The sequence below is a fragment of the Haliotis rubra genome, unplaced genomic scaffold, assembly GCF_003918875.1.
Source record: "Haliotis rubra isolate DU_JTF1 unplaced genomic scaffold, ASM391887v1 Scf493, whole genome shotgun sequence".
Classification (NCBI taxonomy): Eukaryota; Metazoa; Mollusca; class Gastropoda; order Lepetellida; family Haliotidae; genus Haliotis; species Haliotis rubra.
Window position 1 is genome coordinate 578,252 of NW_025767183.1, and position 18,499 is coordinate 596,750.

The 18,499-nt window shown below is 39.9% G+C and overlaps 1 protein-coding gene across 1 annotated transcript; it reads left to right on the top strand.

The window, feature by feature from the left end:
- The first annotated feature begins 544 nt into the window (after positions 1–544).
- Positions 545–18,328, top strand: LOC124291513 (ester hydrolase C11orf54-like). Its single transcript, XM_046728513.1, has 9 exons — positions 545–721; positions 6,836–6,934; positions 7,417–7,490; positions 10,418–10,519; positions 11,954–12,028; positions 14,259–14,345; positions 14,735–14,884; positions 15,884–15,997; positions 17,039–18,328. The coding sequence occupies exons 1-9, from the start codon at positions 661–663 to the stop codon at positions 17,207–17,209; spliced, it is 933 nt and encodes a 310-aa protein (XP_046584469.1). The 5' UTR covers positions 545–660; the 3' UTR covers positions 17,210–18,328.
- Positions 18,329–18,499: the final 171 nt, after the last annotated feature.

The window sequence follows — 18,499 nt, forward strand, 5'->3', positions numbered from 1 at the left end:
ACACGACATGTTAGTGAGTGAAGATTTTCCGTCGCATCGGCATCATTTCAACCATAGAGCGACGAGGCCAATTTACATACACAAGTCGTTTATTAACGGCATACATATTGACCCGTATTAAGGGATCGTTCATAATTTATGGCTACATGTGCATAAAACTGATGACACCCCCACCCCCGCTAGCCATAAATTGTGAACGGCCCTTAAATAGTTATCACAGGGGCTTGTAACACTAAAAACTGCCATCAAGGCATATACTGTCACTGACGGGGCTTAGTACCATTTAAAAGGATCCTTTTATATAGTACTAAGACCCCGTCAGTGACAATATATGACTTGATGGCAGTTTTTAGCGTTACAAGCCCCTGTGATAGTTACATCCCGCCTGCTTAAGACAGAAGGTTAAAAAAATTCTTCAATTTTGGGTTCGATACTAATTCAATTCCATACAGAAGTACCAACTGTGTAGCCATTTCATATTATAGTACCGCTTCGTTGAATAACGGCTAGGTATGAGAGTTATTTCCCTTTGTTTTCTGATGTTTATACGCGGCTCTGAATCTTCGCACGGCACGAGGTTGGGAGCTGAACAGATGTACTGTAGAAGTGGGACATTTCACAGTGTGCTCGACTTTATTTCTCCTAGTCATCTCCACAGCTATGTCGGCTCCCGTTGTCAAGGCCCCCATGCACGTGCCCCCTATGGCAGAGGCAGCCAAAGGTAGATCTATTATGTTTACATCTGCACATTCATGTCACTGTCGGTGTTCGATTCACAACTTCCACAAGTGATTGCATTCGACTGAACGGGTATCTACCCAGCACGTATAACCCTAGAGATCGTAAAGAGGTGTTACATAGGAAACCTGGGTCCAAAGGGCTAAGGACAGAGTTGGAGGAGGGGGTAACCTACCCTAACCCAACTAGCCCTAAGAATCGAAGGGACAAGCGAATGCTTCAGCCAGCAACAAGCTTTGCCTGATAAACCGCCCTCCTAGCTGTCCCCGTGTTGAGAGTAAGGTCACCGAGAATTATCATGTCATGCTTATCAGTGTGTATAACCCACTTCCACATGGAATACTCCGTCTGGTCGTGTGCAAATTTCTAGATGAAAATTGTTATTTCATACAAAATAACCAACGTATAGCCTCGCCAGCATGCGTACCTGTGTGTCAGTCCAGATACTTATTTACTGATTTGAATGCAGGGATCGTATATACAGGAATTCACTTGCAGTGAATAATGCAGAGACTGCTATGTCTGATATATTATTACTTCAACACGTACGTTTACCTGTCATGAGCTTTTGTGATAGGTCACACAGGGAGACATGCATTCAAACTAGAAGGTACTTGATGCAGTTTTACTCCATTATAGATAGAACAAGTATATATGGATGAAAACTTCTTTAATTCTAGAGCATGACATTTCGATACAGGTCGTGCTCTAGAATTAAAGAAGTTGTCATCCATATATATATACTTGTTCTGTCTGACTTTGAACTTCTAAAATGCCACTCAAAGAAGTTCAGTTATGTTTTATAGAACTTCATTTGTTCAAAAATACTTAATAAACTACCCAAGGGAGTAAGACAATATTGAATACCTGAGAAACATCAGTATCCAAAGTAAATGAAAACATTAGTATATATGCTCAAAAGATTTTCTCAAACCTTAAATCATGGTTTGTGTGTGAGGATTCATTTTGCATTTTTTGGCATCATATAAGGAATATATGTGTGTTTACACAATATTTTAATATGTTAATTGAACTTAAATCCTGTAGACTAACACTTGGTCTCTGGAATTATACAATTGTGATTGAAACAAATAACTGCAGGAGCCCTGGGCCTAGATTTTCGAACCTCTCTTAGCGCTAAGATAGTCGTAAGTGCCATTCATTAACATTAACTTACACTATCTTGGCTAAAGAGCTTGAAAAAATCTAAACCTAATTAATGATGGAAAATTCAGAGTAAAATCTAGACTTGCTTCATTGAGAGTGAGAGAGTTGCTATTTAACGTCACATCGGCACTTCATTGAGAGGTTTTGCATCACAGGAAGGGACGGGTGGAATTGAAAATAATGTGGTTCAAGGATTGTGAGACTGTAAACTGCTGCTCTTGTTTGACAAGCTAAGATGTCCTATGCTGTCTACTTCACTTACTACAATCCTTGGTTAATCTGAACTTGTGATACATGAAAAGAATCACACACTCATGTCTTTTACTTGCTAATATATTGAAATAAGTTGCTAAAAGCTAAATAGTCTGGAAGACCCTAAAACATTTATTATAAGTATTGCTTTGTTAGATATCAGAAGACATATGGTTGAAATTCTATTCATCATCTAAGGGACGTTCATAATTTATGGCTAGGAGGAGGTGATGATGATTTTTATGGAGAAGCATGTACAATGTAAGTGACCCCCCCCCAAAAAAAATGTATGTACAAAGTAAGTGACCCCCCTGCATGTCATGTACAAAATCAATGCCCCCCCCTCCCTTCCCATATTTTTTAAGCATTATTATTTAATAATGTGTACAAAATTGATGATGCCCCTAGTACATGTGTACAAAATTTATGACCTCCCTAACGCACTTGTGCACACACAGCCTCGCACGCACACACACACACACACACACACACACACATTATGAACGGTCTCTAAAGGACCACTTCAAAAACATTTAGTTAGTGCCTTGCGGGTGGAAAGTAGAGCTAGTCATTTTCAGTGTCAGATCTTGAGAGATGAGTGATGTCATTTTATTGTGATGTCATGGTAACTGATGTGGTCATAGTGATCAACACATCCATTGTACAAATATTTCCTGAGATATATAGAGATTAGAAAGGAGTGGGTGTTGAATATGGAAATATTCCAACTCAATATTTTCAAGCGTTTTGATTTATTCACTCGCAAAATATTCAGCATCCATGATGACAAATCAAGCAGACTATGCTGCGTGTAATAAAATGAAAGGGGGATAACTCTGCCACAACTATTTTATAGATGAAAATAAACCATTAAAAATATTCATTTGAAAAATAATACTTATTTAAAGGACACCGAAATTTAGTTTTAATTATCCACAAACTTTTTAAAAAATAATTTTATTGTTTTTAAAGATGTTTTACAGTCTATTCCCGAAAACTCAACAAAGTACATTCAGGTTACAATACAATATAAGCATATGATGTACAAATCATGTGAACAGTTCATGACACAGAAGCGCCATGACTATACTTAGACCAAAGCGAAAAGAGCTGTGAAGAATGTATGGTGTAAAATAATAAAACTAAAACTAAAATGAGACCCTGACGGTTTGCACTCATATTTCGGGTACCCATGGATGATGTATAATAACTGAAAGGGATATATATACATATAAACTATACTCACATTAGTGTGTCCAGAATAAATAAAAAAAAAGAGAGAAACACCTCGAAACAAAATAAGAACATAAATCCAGTAGAAGTCCGAAAGAAACACAGAAACACAGCCATAGATCTCACACAAACACAGAGGAACTGAGTGTGTTGTCAACAATTAGACCACGTGTATAGAGATCATAAAAAGCACGTGCTGGCGCGTAGCCACACATGTTGCCACACCACTTATATTGTTCATTTTTTTAATGTTTTGTTTGGTTGACATTTTTTGTCAAAAACTGCTTGAATGGAGTCTTAATGTTAATTTAAAGGGGAAGTGTACACGATAAAATCACATTTATTCTTATATGCAACAAAATGAAATATTTTAATTATTTAATATCAATGTTTGAAATTTTTCTTACAATGAAAGTATAACCCTCAAAATAATTGCTGAAATGTTATGCCATCATGCGGTCCTTGTTTGTCGAGCTAAACAGGCTAGGGTTGCCGCCGTTTGATTATGACGTAATTGGTGCCACTTAATTTTAGACTGGTCTCCTGTCTAGTCCCAAACCAAAAGATAATAATACTGAAATTAATTACGTGAGAAAAGTTTGTGAAGATACGAAAGAAGCATAAGAACTGAAAATGTAAGCAGCAGGACAGACTGATCGTGTGTACGGTATTTTCATTCATAACCTCACGTCAATGAACATAGCAAATATGTGTAACAATGTTGACGTACGTGTGACATCACCATCGGGAAGCGACATTCTCAAAATGGCGTGTCCACTGACACGAGTACGCCGGATTTTTCGACGGAAAATTTTGTTGTTTCAAGCAGCGTGTATACATAAATGTGACATGTAAGTAGTCTGAAACATTCTGACAATCTGCTGGTTCATATTTTCTTTTTGTTTTCATTGTGACCAAGGGAAATAGTCAGAAATGAGGAGTACTTCCGTCGTCGGTGTGCATGAGTTTTTCATCAGTCATGGCGTCACGCTTTCAGAAACTATAATATGTTGTGATGAATCTCGGAAATCATTGGAATACACCTATTTTATTTAACTATCGCTTGCTACAATACCTTTCCCATGCATGGTCTAAAACTAATGAGCAAGTGTATGCAACAAAAGCAGGCGAACAGATACACGACTTTGTTTACATTTCAAACAAGTGGTCCTTTCCCAGCGCGGCATCTGATATCATTCGTTAGATTTCATTGAAACACTTGTTATAAGTGACAAAGACAATTTGTCATTTTATTTTGAACTGTATAAGGAATTCAGGGATTTGTGTAAGAGTACGTGTGACGTGATTTTATAAACACTCTGCAATGTGGCTGAAAATTCACTTGGACGTTAACTGTGTGTATTTCGTAATGTGTCAAAACTGGCCAGATTTAATTTTCAGTATATCTGCCTTACAATGAGCGGATGATGTCATAGAAAACCGAATTTCAAACAGAATTAAAACCTGCCAACTGCATTTTTCTTCGTGATGTATTTGGATATGGTATTGATAGGTGGGAAGAGAGGAAGATGTGGGACATATATTTACGATTTATGTAGGAATTTATGTAACAAAAGTAGAATGCCGACACATTCACCGATGGCAAGCTAGATATAGTGCATAACGTTTTAGTTTTTGTGAAAAACGATACTGTTGAAAGACGACCGACTCAGGTTGAATGCTGTACAATTTGGTTACGTGGTAACATTGTTTGTACAGTGTATACGTTTTTTCAAACTGCAACGTCATCACAGCATGGAACTGACCACATAGCCAGCTGATGGCCAGGCAACAGCTGGATTAAAACAGTAGCCTGCGCATCGAGACACTAGAACCACACTTATACCTGCACCACGTGAAATGGTTCTAACAACGTCATTCGTTTATCAGTCTGGCACCAATGACGTCATTTCCAAGGGACATAAGCCATGGTGTGTTTATTGTGGTCATAGAACTCTCGGTTAATGTGGAAAATTTGAATGGATATAGCGCAAAAAATAAATTAGTTACTTCTGATATATGTACTGTTTTGGCAATAAAACAACTTGCCAAACACTTTTTATTATGAAAAAGTGCAAGACAAAAAGGTTAATTTTCGTGTAAACTTGCCCTTTAAAATATCAAGGTGGCAACAGAAAGTTCGGCATCATGACGTTCCTATCTTTGTATAACCTAGTTTGGTTACACAACACTGATTAGATACCTTTCATCTGGTTACACAATACCTGTTTCAAATAACCAAAATTATCTTATAACACTGATGGCAATTTCCACTGATCCTCGGATTTTCACGGATTTTATTTCAAATGTTTCTAAATCCCAGAGTCGATAAAACCACATTAACATTTCAGCTGAAATTTGAATTTCCTGTTGCCATCTCTGTTATGAAAATACAGTCGAGCACCGTTGTGTCGAACTCTGATATCTTGGTTGTCTCGATATAACATCTCGGTACCGGCAAAATCCTTCATAATTTATCATTATTCAAGCTTTTTTAACTCGATACGGATACCTAGATATTTCGGATATCTCGATATAATTTCATGGTCCCAACAAGCAAAATTACCCATTTAACTCGATATTTGCAAAGAAACTCTATATTCACCAACCTTTCATGGACAAATATCCCTCTGAGTGAGTGAGTACTGTTTTACGCCGCTTTTAGCAATATCCCTCTGAGTGAGTGAGTACTGTTTTACGCCGCTTTTAGCAATATTCCAGCAATATCACTGCGGGGGACACCAGAAATGGGCTTCACACATTGTACCCATGTGGGGAATCGAACCCGGGTCTTCTGTGTGACAAGTGAACGCTTTAATCACTAGGCTACCCCACCGCCCTGGTATCCCTCTGAACTGAGGTTGTTTCCCCACGTTTACACATTGTGCAGCATGAATCAAAGGGATGCAGTAGAGTAAACTAATTAGGGCTTATTGAGTTGAAGGTGATGCTTGTTTGTTATTTTGTTAGGATTAATTAAGAAGGAATTAATTAGGAAGTACCCACAGTTACGTCTAAACACAACTGATAACGGATTATAGTTTCGAAACTTTTTGTTTTCTTTCATAGTGATATGTGATGATATGCCCTGGGCCTCGTTTCTCAAAGCCTAAGATCTCGTAACTTTTCTCGTAGCATTCGTACCTCCTATGTTACAGTATAGGAGATTCGAATGCTACGAGAAAAGTCACAAGATCTTAGGCTTACGAGAGCTTTGTGAAACGAGGCCCTGGTCGGATGTCTCGAAGTTCAGATAACTCGATATTTTTTCTTGGTCCCTTGAATATCAAGACAACGGTGCTCGACAGTATTCAAAACACATGTGTAATAAGGCTTGATCTCATCCTGGTAATGTCTCCAGTGGAAACCTGTTTTAGATGATAGGCCAAAATATACATGTGCTTCATGATATGTAGAGTAATTCCTATGATTGTGATATTTTCAGTATTGCAAGAAGGACTCGCTAAGAACTTTGAGAATGTCACAGTGAATGTGGTGGAGTGTCCGGACCTGACTCAGGAACCCTTCCTATTGTCAGCCAAAGGTACAGGGACTATTCTTTTCTGTCAGGATTCAATGTCATGATTCAGAGCATTTTAGAGTGACGTAAATAGCCCCGTCATCCAAAGGTGCCACCATTTGATTAATTATTTTCTCACTCGACTCACATTTTTAAAAATAATTATAAGTCACTCTCATCCAATGGTCTTGAAATTTATTTTGTAATTCTATAAATAAAACTCAGTGTTCAAAACTATGACACATTTTTATGGAATGAAATGGTACCAATTGAAATTATGTCAGGTTAATATTTTCAACCTGTCAAAAGTACATGAATTACCAATTTTCCATAGTCACCATGGTCACAGTATCATCAATGTTAAACTTCAGTTTATTTGGCAGCATATAAACACATGAATAAAATCAATCAAAACTTGCAAAATATACATATTTTCCCCAAAATTATTTCAATTACCCGTTTAGATGAAGCACTGCTAGATGATGTAATTGTTGTCTGTTTACAAGGTATATGTGGGAGTCCGAGACTGGCCGATGTTGGGGGAACCCCCTATCTCCTGCCTCTAGCTCAGAGGGACAAGGTTGGTGGATAATAGGTGAGGTGAGGTGAAATGGGGATTAACGTCGTACTTGAGAATATTTCGCTCATATGACGACGTGCATGCGTGTGTATGCTAGTAATAGCGGCTTTCTGCTGAAGCTGGCTTGTACTAGCCAGACTGATACCATGCCGTAGTGAAGCATGAATACCCCACTCAGACACAGTTTACTGACTCCGAGCAGACCAGTCCTTGTTGTACCCATTAATGCCGAGCGCCAGGCAGGGACCAACAAGTACCATATTTTAACGTCTTTTTGTATGACACGGTCGGGGATCGAACCCGCGACCTTCCGTTCTCTTGGCGGACGCTCTTACCACTACACCACGGAGGCGGTCTGGTGGATAATACGAGATAGAAGTGTTATTTTGTAATTCTATCAAGTGTTCAAGAGTGTACTTGCAAAGGGGAGAGCCTTTTTAATTTAGTGTGTCAACATGGAGAACATTATTTTATTCCTTCTTCATACCTGGTGAATGTCATTTTTTAATGAACTTGATTGGAAGTGGTTGTAATCAAGAATATTCGCATTTGTAATGTCATTTAGGCCAGACCAATTTTATTTCTTGTTTTACGGACATTTGTCATCAGAAAACCTAAGGGCAGGAGGGGAAAAAATAAAAATATAATCACCAGTCAAAGTAATATTCCTTCTAAATACTAAAAGTATTTTACTTTTGGGAATTTATTAAGTGTATATGGGGCAAAATACAATCTAAAAAAATAATTCTTGTACTTTTACATTTTTGGCCAAATAAAAAGATTAGAAATTTAGTTTTTGAGCGGGGAAAAATAATTTGCGTGTTTTGTTTTTTCTTATTCTTGAAAAAATACGACCGGCGGATCTGTGAAACAAGAGAAAAAAATTGGTCTGGCCTTATTATCATCTGTAACATATGTTATATTGGGAACTTTCTCAGTAAAGTACAGATTACCATCTGGGATTCAAACCCACACTTTCTAGATGGCATTTAGAGCGTCCGCCCGCCCAGAGAGTGGAAGGTCGCGGGTTCGATCCCCGACCGCGTCATACCAAAAGACGTTAAAATATGGTACTTGTTGGTCCCTGCCTGGCGCTCGGCATTAATGGGTACAACAAGGACTGGTCTGCTCGGAGTCAGTAAACTGTGTCTGAGTGGGGTATTCATGCTTCACTGCGGCAATGTATCTCAGTGAGCTAGCACTATAAAACCAGCTTAAGTCTGGGCTAGTACATGCAGCCGCACATACACATACACATACACACGCATGCACGTCGTCATATGAGCGAAATGTTCTCAAGTACGACGTTAAACCCAATTTCACCTCACCTGACCTAGATGACATTGTGTATTCATAGGTTTCGGCTATACCAAATTACACTAGAGGTACACATAGTATGTGATCTTCATTTCCATTTTTTGTGGAAGTGGTGGTGGCTGAGTGGGTTAGACGGCTGACTTGCTGTGCTGGCTATTTGGTACCTGACTTGGAGGGTGTGGGTTCGAATCCTGGATGGGACTTTACTTTCTGAAGTCTCAGGTTCATTTCATCAATAATTATTCCTTGTATTAAGCATGTTTGAGTAAAAATGTTTTTTCATGTTTGTCCACATTCCTCTTGCTCTACAACATTTATCATAGGTTGTATGTTATATATACTGACTGACTGACTGAGTTTGGTTTTACGCCGCTTTTAGCAATATTCCAGCAACATCACGGCGAGGGACACCAGAAATGAGCTTCACACATTGTACCCATGTGGGGATTCGAACCCGGGTCTTCGGCATGACGAGCCAACACTTTAACCACTTGGCTACCCCACTGCCCCTGTCATATATACACTATCACAAAATATTTTAAGATGTCACCTAGGAACCATTTTAAATGTGCATGTAAAATTGTAACTTTGCTATCCGCTAACATATGAGTAATTGCAGGCCTTGATAACATTCAGATCGTCATGGTGGCATCATGATTGAGCATGTCAAATGAGTGTGTGTTTTGTTGGAGTGATGTTTCGTTTGTTTTCCATTCCATGCTTAACGATATTCAAGCTTCATGATGGTGTCCTGTAAATACTTAAGACTGGACCAAACAATCCAGTGATTGTCATGAGCATGGAGGTATGTATGATATGATGACACTTGTCATCCACGTCAGGGAGTCTGACCACCCAATTCTGTTAGTCGCCTCTCATGACAAGCTACATCGATTCTAAGTTAATCTAACCTGGATCTTAACTGGTGACAGCGTGATCAGTCTAAGTAAACTTAGCCTCAGTATTATTCGTTACACTGCTATACTGAGTCTAACAAAACCTTGTGGAAGGTCGCATCAGGTAACCTTTTCAATTGACCAATCAGAACACAGCTTACCAAATCGCGAAAGTTGACATTCGCACATACCTTTTGAACTTTTACCTCGAAAAAGTGTTGTACTCAAACGTTTCCGAATGTTATTTCCGTACGATCGCTTCCGAGTGATGCACATGGAGCACGCCACAACAGTAAGTAAACAGTCACTGAAAATAGCATTTTGTCAGTATTCAAGGATGTCAGGTTTCGGGAAATATTAGCTTATGATAACCATGTCAACAGAAACCCAAAAGCATATATTCTGCAGGTCATATATCTGTGTTTTATGCAGGTTTTCATTTGTTGTGAGATCAGTGTTGGCGACCGGGGAAGAGTAAATCCATTTTGTAAGTCCCGCCGAACCCTAAATAGTAGCCGTTGTCTGATTGTTTAAATCCGTTCTGTCGTCTCGCGTTTGATTGGACGGTCATAGGTCACTCAAAGGTTACCTGACGCGACCTCCCACAAGGTTTTGTTAGACTCAGTATATAGCAGTGTAACGAATAATACTGAGGCTAAGTTTACTTAGACCGACAGCGTGATGTACCTGCATGATGTTCCCTTTCTATTGCAGGTGTTTAACTTCCCCCTGATATCCAAGCTGGTCAACTTGCCAGGTGCCTTCATTGTTGGAGCTGGGGCCGGTCCATGTCATGTTGTAGGGAGCAACAGCGAGGTAAGACATGGACTCTTCCATTGAGTGAGTGAGTTTAGTTTTATACCACTTTTAGCAATATTCCAGGTTTATCATGGCAGAGGACACCTGAAATGGGCTTGATCATCCATTGAGTAACCTTTCTCGATCTTCCAAGTAGATAAAGCATTTGTCCCAAGAGCATAAATTTGGGGGTCACGCCACCATTAAAAGACATGAAGTTATGTTACTTGTTGTTACCTTCCCTGGTGATCAGCATTAAATAGATAGAAAAATCACTGGTCAGCTTCAAGTCACTATACTATTTCTGTATGTAGTGTCCATTCTAACTGCAAATTGATATATCAGTGAGCTCACACTACAGAATGAGTGAATAAAGTTATTATACCACTTTTAGCCATGTTCTAGCAATATCACAGGGCACCAGAAATGGGGTGGAAACAACTGCTAGTGTACTCCGGTACAGTGGAACATGTAAAATCACTTGCCCTGATAATTTTTCCACTATACGGCCGTTTTCTTGTTGATTTTGTAAATAAACAACATAATTAACATTGGAATATCAACTGGACACCGGTACAGTGTGATATACAAATTTGCTTGCCTGACAGAAAAAAACACTGGACTCGGGCGTCGGGCAATGGGTAATTTCCACCCCTGCTTCTTTCATTTTACTCATGTTGGGAATTGAACCCGGGCTTAGGTGTGATGAGCGACCACTATAACCACTAGGCTATCCCAACCCACCTGACACTATACAGGGCTCGATTTAAGAGATGTTAACCTACTTGCACCAGGTGCAACTTAAGATAAAAACCAAGTTGCACCAGCCGAATTCCAGTTGCACTGCTTTTATTGTAATTATTTAGATGTTTTATTCAGAAGTTTATCCTCTCCAAAAATTGACTTGCACCTGGTGCAAGTTAGACTAATAACAAGGTTGCACTTTGTAATATTTGGCTGCACCAGTGCAAGTGACAAAGCACTAAATCGTGCCCTGCTATGGTACTGGCATTACTCACAAGCAGTAGATTTGCAGGGACACATGCATGTTAAGCTACAAAAATGCAATAATCTTGGACATGATAATCCTTTAAGTGGAGTTAAACCTAAGTTCTTTTCGCCTAATTCATCCAACCTCAGGGGCAATGGGGTAGCCTAGTGGTTAAAGCGTTCGCTTGTCATGCCTAAGACCAGGGTTCGATTCCCCACATGGGTACAAATATTTCAATGTGTGATTCCCATTTCTGGTGTCCCCTGTCGTCATGTTGCTGGAATATTACTAAAAGCGGTATAAAACTATACCCACTCACTCACTCATCCAACCTCATTGAGTTTTTACTTCTTTATAGACAGCTATGTTAATGTGGCTGCACAGTCAATCATACAGCTAATGGTGTCTGTCAGATCGTGGTTCCAGCTACTATTGTTGAGTATTTGATCCTTGTGTTTCAGCTGGTGGGCAATGTGAAGGTTCCGGAGACTGATAGTGGCAGTGTCATCAACAACACCTACACTGCCAAGATACAGGTGAGTGAGTGAGTTTAGTTTTACGCTGCACACAGCAATATTCCAGCTATATGGTGGCGGTCTGTAAATAATCGAGTCTGGACCAGACAATCCAGTGATCAACAGCATGAGCATCGATCTGCGCAATTGGGAACCGATGACATGTCAGCCAAGTCAGCGAGCCTGACCACCCGATCCCATAAGTCACCTCTTACGACAAGCATAGTCGCCTTTTGTGGCAAGCATGGGTTGCTAAAGACCCATTCTACCCTGGATCTTCACGGGTCGCCAAGATACAGGTAGTACATTGGAACAGTCTTCCAGTAAACTCCCTGTCACTGGCCTCTAGGGAGATTGAGGGTCAGAATTATAGGGGTAATGCTGTTTTTCGGGGCATTGTAATTTGCAGAAGCCCTAGGTCTTCAATTGGAAGGTTGGAAATTGTAAGTTGTTGGAAGGCCGTGGGCTTCTGCAAATTATAATGCCCTGAAAAACAGTGTTACCCCTATTATATCTAAAATGCATGGAATTTGTGTTAAAAAAAGAGAAAACAGTATCAAAACAAATTTAATTGTAAGTTTACTTTCAAGAACTCGCAATGGGCTGTTGACCCAACATTGTTAGGTCGTGGAATTTTTGTTGTTGTCATTATGAAGCGTGACGTCATTAGGTTGACAGAACAAGACAATACCGCTGTGATGTCATTTGACATGTCATTGGTTGTTGTTCAGAATATCAATCACTGGATTGCTGGTGAAGACAGCTGTCTTTTAGCTAGCATATTACTGACAACAGAAATAAGCACATTTTCCTACCCATGTTGCAGTTACGCTAATCGGAGCGGGCGTGGATTGTTGTTTACAATATCAATCACAGGATTGTCTGGTCCAGACATAATTAGTTACAGGAAACTATCTTATAGTTGGAACATTGCTTCGTATTGCATTGAAGAAGTGAAACAAGAAAACCCAACAAACCAACCACGGATACTAATCTTCCACATTAAGATGACATGAGAGACATGCAACAGACATATTTACCAAGCTGATTATTTACATATATATGTTATACATATGCATACATGCTGATTCAAAATAGCATTCATAATAACTAGATATTTCTATAGCGCTAGTATCCAGTTTAGTAACTGCTCAGAAGCACTTTTTGGAGCCTACACAAAAACTGCAAATGGTTAACAATATGTTTCAGTGAAAAAGTGGGTTTTCAATTTTGACTGAAATATAGTCAGTTCTGTAGTGGATCTGATCTCGTGTGGAAGGCTGTTCCAGAGAACAGGGGCTGCTCTGAAGAAGCTGCGGTTGCCAAAGCGGGTTTTGCTGGGTGGTGGAACTTGGAGAAGATGTTGTCCTCCTGATCTCAGGGCTCTGGGTGGCTCATACTCATTAGTGAGATCTTGTATATAGGGTGGTGCCAGTCCTTGCGTCGCCTTGAACACTAGTACAAGAATCTTGTAGATAAGGTGGTGGTGCCAGTAGTACCAGAATCTTGTAGATAAGGTGGTGCCAGTCAGCCGCCTTGAACACTAGTACCAGAATGTTGTAGATAAGGTGGTGCCAGTCCTTGCGCATTGAAGCCGCCTTTGAACACTAGTGGTACAAGAATCTTGTAGATAGGGTGGTGTGTTTTCAGTCCTATGCCGCCTTGAACACTAGTACCAGAATGTTGTAGATAGGGTGGTGCCAGTCCTTGCGTCAGCCTTGAACACTAGTACCAGAATCTTGTAGATAAGGTGGTGCCAGTCCTTGCCTTGAGAACACAATTACCAGAATGTTGTGATAACAGCTTTGAACACTAGTACCAGAATCTTGTAGATAAGATTGAGTACCAGAATCTTGTAGATAAGGTGGTGCCAGTCCTTGCGCCAGCCTTGAACACTAGTACCAGAATGTTGTAGATAAGATGGTGCCAGTCCTTGGCGTCAGCGCCTTGAACACTAGTACCAGAATGTTGTAGATAAGGTGGTGCTAGTCCTTGAACACTAGTACCAGAATCTTGTAGATAAGGTGGTGCCAGTCCTTGCATCAGCCTTTGAACACTAGTACCAGAATGTTGTAGATAAGGTGGTGCCAGTCCTTAGGCCGCTTCTTGAACACTAGTACCAGAATCTTGTACTTAGATTGTACTTGATTCTCTCTGCGACCTCTAGCCAGTGTAAGTTTTTTAAGACTGGACTAATATGCTGATCCACAATTCGTCCACTTGTTCACTCTCTGTGTTTGTTTCATTCCAGAATGATGCCTGTGTTCTGGAGAAAGTAAACTCCACAGACTTCTGTCTCATGGGGAACTTCCTGTGCTCAGAAGGAAAACCAGGAAAGGTATTTTCTCTCCCTCCTCGATAATCTTCAGGGTATACAACCCATAATGCATCGTGTCTGATTGTCTCAGAAGCAATTATTTTTCCATAAACTGAAAGCATTAGGCCCCGCCCATGAACAGACTATTGTTTCCTGATTGGCTGATACAAATAGCTGACAACTATCTATGCTATACTGTTATAATAGCTGACAACTATCTATGCTATACTGTTACAACAGCTGAAAGTGATGACGCTTGTTGTAGTATTCTTTCTGTCATGTAGAACTTTATTGTATTCATGAAGGAAAGTTTGAACCAGGGACAATTAAGGTTGCAGTTTGAAATCAGTTGTGGTCGTGTGATCAGCTCTGCTGTTCTGCCAGGTTTATTATCAGCATATGTTTCCCAGGTAATTGAAGTTGTTGCAAGCAAGAGAACTGGTCCGGACAACTTCATGACCAGCTTGAGGACGAGTCTGGCCAATCACTACAATACCAAGCCTGTAGCCCTGGGTGGAACCTTCCTGATAGAGAGTGGGAAGGCCTACCTGCACATCATGGTCAGTGGTAATCAGTATTACCTGTCGAGGGTGTTACATGTACGGACCCGTGAAGATCTGGGGTAGAATTGATCCCCAGTAACCCATGCTTGTGGTAAAAGGCATCTAACATGATCGGGTGGTCAGGCTTGCTGACTTGGTTGACACATGTCATCGTATCCCATCTGCTTAGATCGATGCTCATGACGTTGATCACTGGATTGTCTGGTCCAGATTCGATTTATTTACAGACCGCTGCCATATAGCTGGAATATTGCTGATTGCGGTGTAAAACAAAACTTATTCACTCACTCGTCACATGTACATGTGACAAACAGTGTATACGTGACTGAGAGGTGGTCACATGACCATAAATTACAACATGTAACACAAAAAGTCATGATAGTATGAAAGAGACTATGTACATGGGCGGATCCAGAAATTTTCAGAGGGTGGGGATGGGGTGGGGGTGTTTCAGGGTGTTCGAACCCCCTGAACCCCACTTTGGCTCCGCCGTTGCAAAACATTAACTTCAAAGTGGTCTTTAGTCGTGTTTCAAAAGGGGGGGTTCGAACCCCCTGAACCCCCCTCTGGATCGGCCACTGATGTGTGGTATTATTCTCTATAGTACACACATGTACTGTCCATGTACATATCCACTGTTATATGTACCGTGTATTGCTGTGTATAAGACAAGTTTTCATATGTGGTAATGCCTATATGAGGTCAAAATGCAGTTAGAGTACCAGCAAGGACCTTTTGACAAAATGTTTTGACACAATTTTGAAAAAATCGTTAATATAGTTCATTAAATGATTTTATTCACTGTTTGAAAGAACCTTTTTTTCAAAATAATTGACAAAAATCATAATAAAATTCATTGAATTATATAACTGAAAGACGTAATTATCTGAATTATCTTACCTGAATTTTGTTAAAAATATGGCAGTGATTCCACCAAGATCATAATGGTTGTCATGTCTGTTAGTGTGTCTGTGTTGACTTGATGTCCACTTCCAGCCCGACTTCTCCAAGACTCCCCTCACTTCTGAAGCAGACGTCAACAACTGGCTGAAGTTCTTCGAGATGGACGCACCCCTGGTGTGCCTGGGAGAGCTGGTGTCACATGACCCTGTAAGTTTACTTATCATACAATCGCCAGAGAATGCTTAAACTGATAAGTTTGTCACGGTGATGTGAAACCTGTACAAATGGCTGGCGGGCGGATGGCTGCCATGTTGTCTTTTTGTGTGATGACATTACTTGCTTGTCACAAGTTAACTGACCCTGTTCAGGCCTCTGGGTTAGTCAGGGTTCAGGGGTTAGGGTTCAGGGTTAGGTTTAGGTTTAGGCCATGAAAGTTTAATGGCAATCAGTAGATCAGTCTAATTGGAGCACAGATATTTTGTAAAATGTTACTTGTGAACATGATAAATGTGTCACTTACACAGTGTGTATATTCATATTGCCCTCAGAGCTATGTTCTTGTATTCTGTACAAATCATCTGCTTGCCTCTACTGCCATGCAACTGTTGGGTTTAAGATCCCCTTCAAACAGATGACTGGTCAGGCTAAGTGACTTGAATGATGTCATTGTATCCCATCTGTGTATGTCGATGCTTATTGTGTCGATCACTGTGGCCTGTTTGGTCATGTACAGACCACTGACCTATAGCTGCAATATTGCTTAGTCCAGCGTTTAAAAACAAACTGGCAAGTTACTGGCAGGTTGTGAATCTCATGTTATGGAACTTTCAAATGTCAAGCTCATGAAAATCAGTTGGTGTGACATTGTGTTCTGTTTGAGGTCAAACACTGGTGTCACTGTGGCCTGTTTGAGGTCAAACACTGGTGTCACTGTGTCCTGTTTGAGGTCAAACACTGGTGTTCTTGTGTCCTGTTTGAGGTCAAACACTGGTGTCACTGTGGCCTGTTTGAGGTCAAACACTGGTGTTCTTGTGTCCTGTTTGAGGTCAAACACTGGTGTCCTGTTTGAGGTCAAACACTGGTGTCACTGTGGCCTGTTTGACGTCAATACTTGTGTCAAGAATAAGCTGTTACAGAATTTGACAGAATTTCTTTCAGTAATTGTCTTCATGTTTTAAATTTCAATATTTTTGTGAATTATTGAGCCTTTCATCTGGTCTAACATGGCATCGATCTCTCATCTTCTAGGACCTTGACCTTCGGGTAGAGCATTTCCACTGCTTCAGCACACATGGTCAGGGAGGTCACTACCACTATGACACCACGCCCAACGAGGTCAAGTACAGAGCCTACTTTTCATTGGCTGAGTTTATCTACAGAATTGACCAACCAAAGGAAACTCATAACATGGGGCGTTGAGGTCAAAAGTCAAGGTCATGAACCATTTTTAAGTGGGTCAAGGTCAAAGTGGGTAACTGACCTTCACTTTAGCTATCAAAAGTATTGAAGATTCGGAACACCTTCCATCCTTAATTGGAATATGTGATTGTTTTCTGGTCAAATCACTTGTTGCACATCTGGTTGGGGACATACAGTTTAATTTATTGTTGTGATTATATCGAATCAAATTCTCATCAGTACAAATCAGTAACTTTAGACCATGTACACAAGAAAATAGACACCTCATCTGTATCCATGCAAATTGCACTGATTCTTTATCTTTTCTCATTTTCACATATCTTCTTAATTTAATGAAAAAGTGTTTCATAGTTTGTTGAGAATTATGGAATAACAGAACCACATTTTTCCATTTTGTAGGTTTTAATATGCAGGGATGGAAATAACTTTAAATTGCTAGTGTACTCCGCCACAGTGGCACATGTAAAATCACTTGCCCTGATAATTTTTCCTCTATACCGGTCGTTTTCTTGTTGATTTTTTAAATAAACAACATAATTAACATTGGAAAGTCAACTGGACACCGGTACAGCGTGATATACAAATTTGCTTGCCCGACAGAAGAAAACACTGGACTCGGACGTCGGGCAATGGGTTATTTCCACCCCTGATAGGAAAGCACATACTTGCAAGGCTTGTCTTGATATTAAGTGAAGCATAACTCGTTATGAAAACTTGCCATTGTAGCAATACAGTGATAATTTATTTGATTATAGTATTTTGTTACCGCATATTGATGCAAAGCTGTATTAAATACCTCTGTACTGCTGGAGATATTAGATATTCTACATTCGTCATCGGATGTTGGTTGGTCTGATTTCTGAGGTGATGATCTCCGAATTACATTTCCTTGCTACTTCGAAACTGTCTCCACATAAATAAAACATTGTTAAGTCAGAGCTGATGTTTTTGTATTTTTCAGCTAAATGGGAGCTGGAGCTTACAGTGATCATATATAGTTTTCAAAATCAATTGTATTTTATTTTGTCAGTGTTTACTTGACAGTATTGTCAATCAGTGTTTTGTTATACTTTATACCCAAGGATTGAAACATAATTCAATAAATATTTTTACACATTTTTTCCTATTGATCCTTGTCTTTTACAAATACACTTGAAGGGGCTGGTTGGTTTTTTAACGCTGCTATCAGCAGTATTCCAGCTATATACCGCGGTCTGTAAATAATTGCGTCTGGACCAGACAATCCAGTGATCAACAGCATGAACATCGATCTACGTAATTGGGATACGA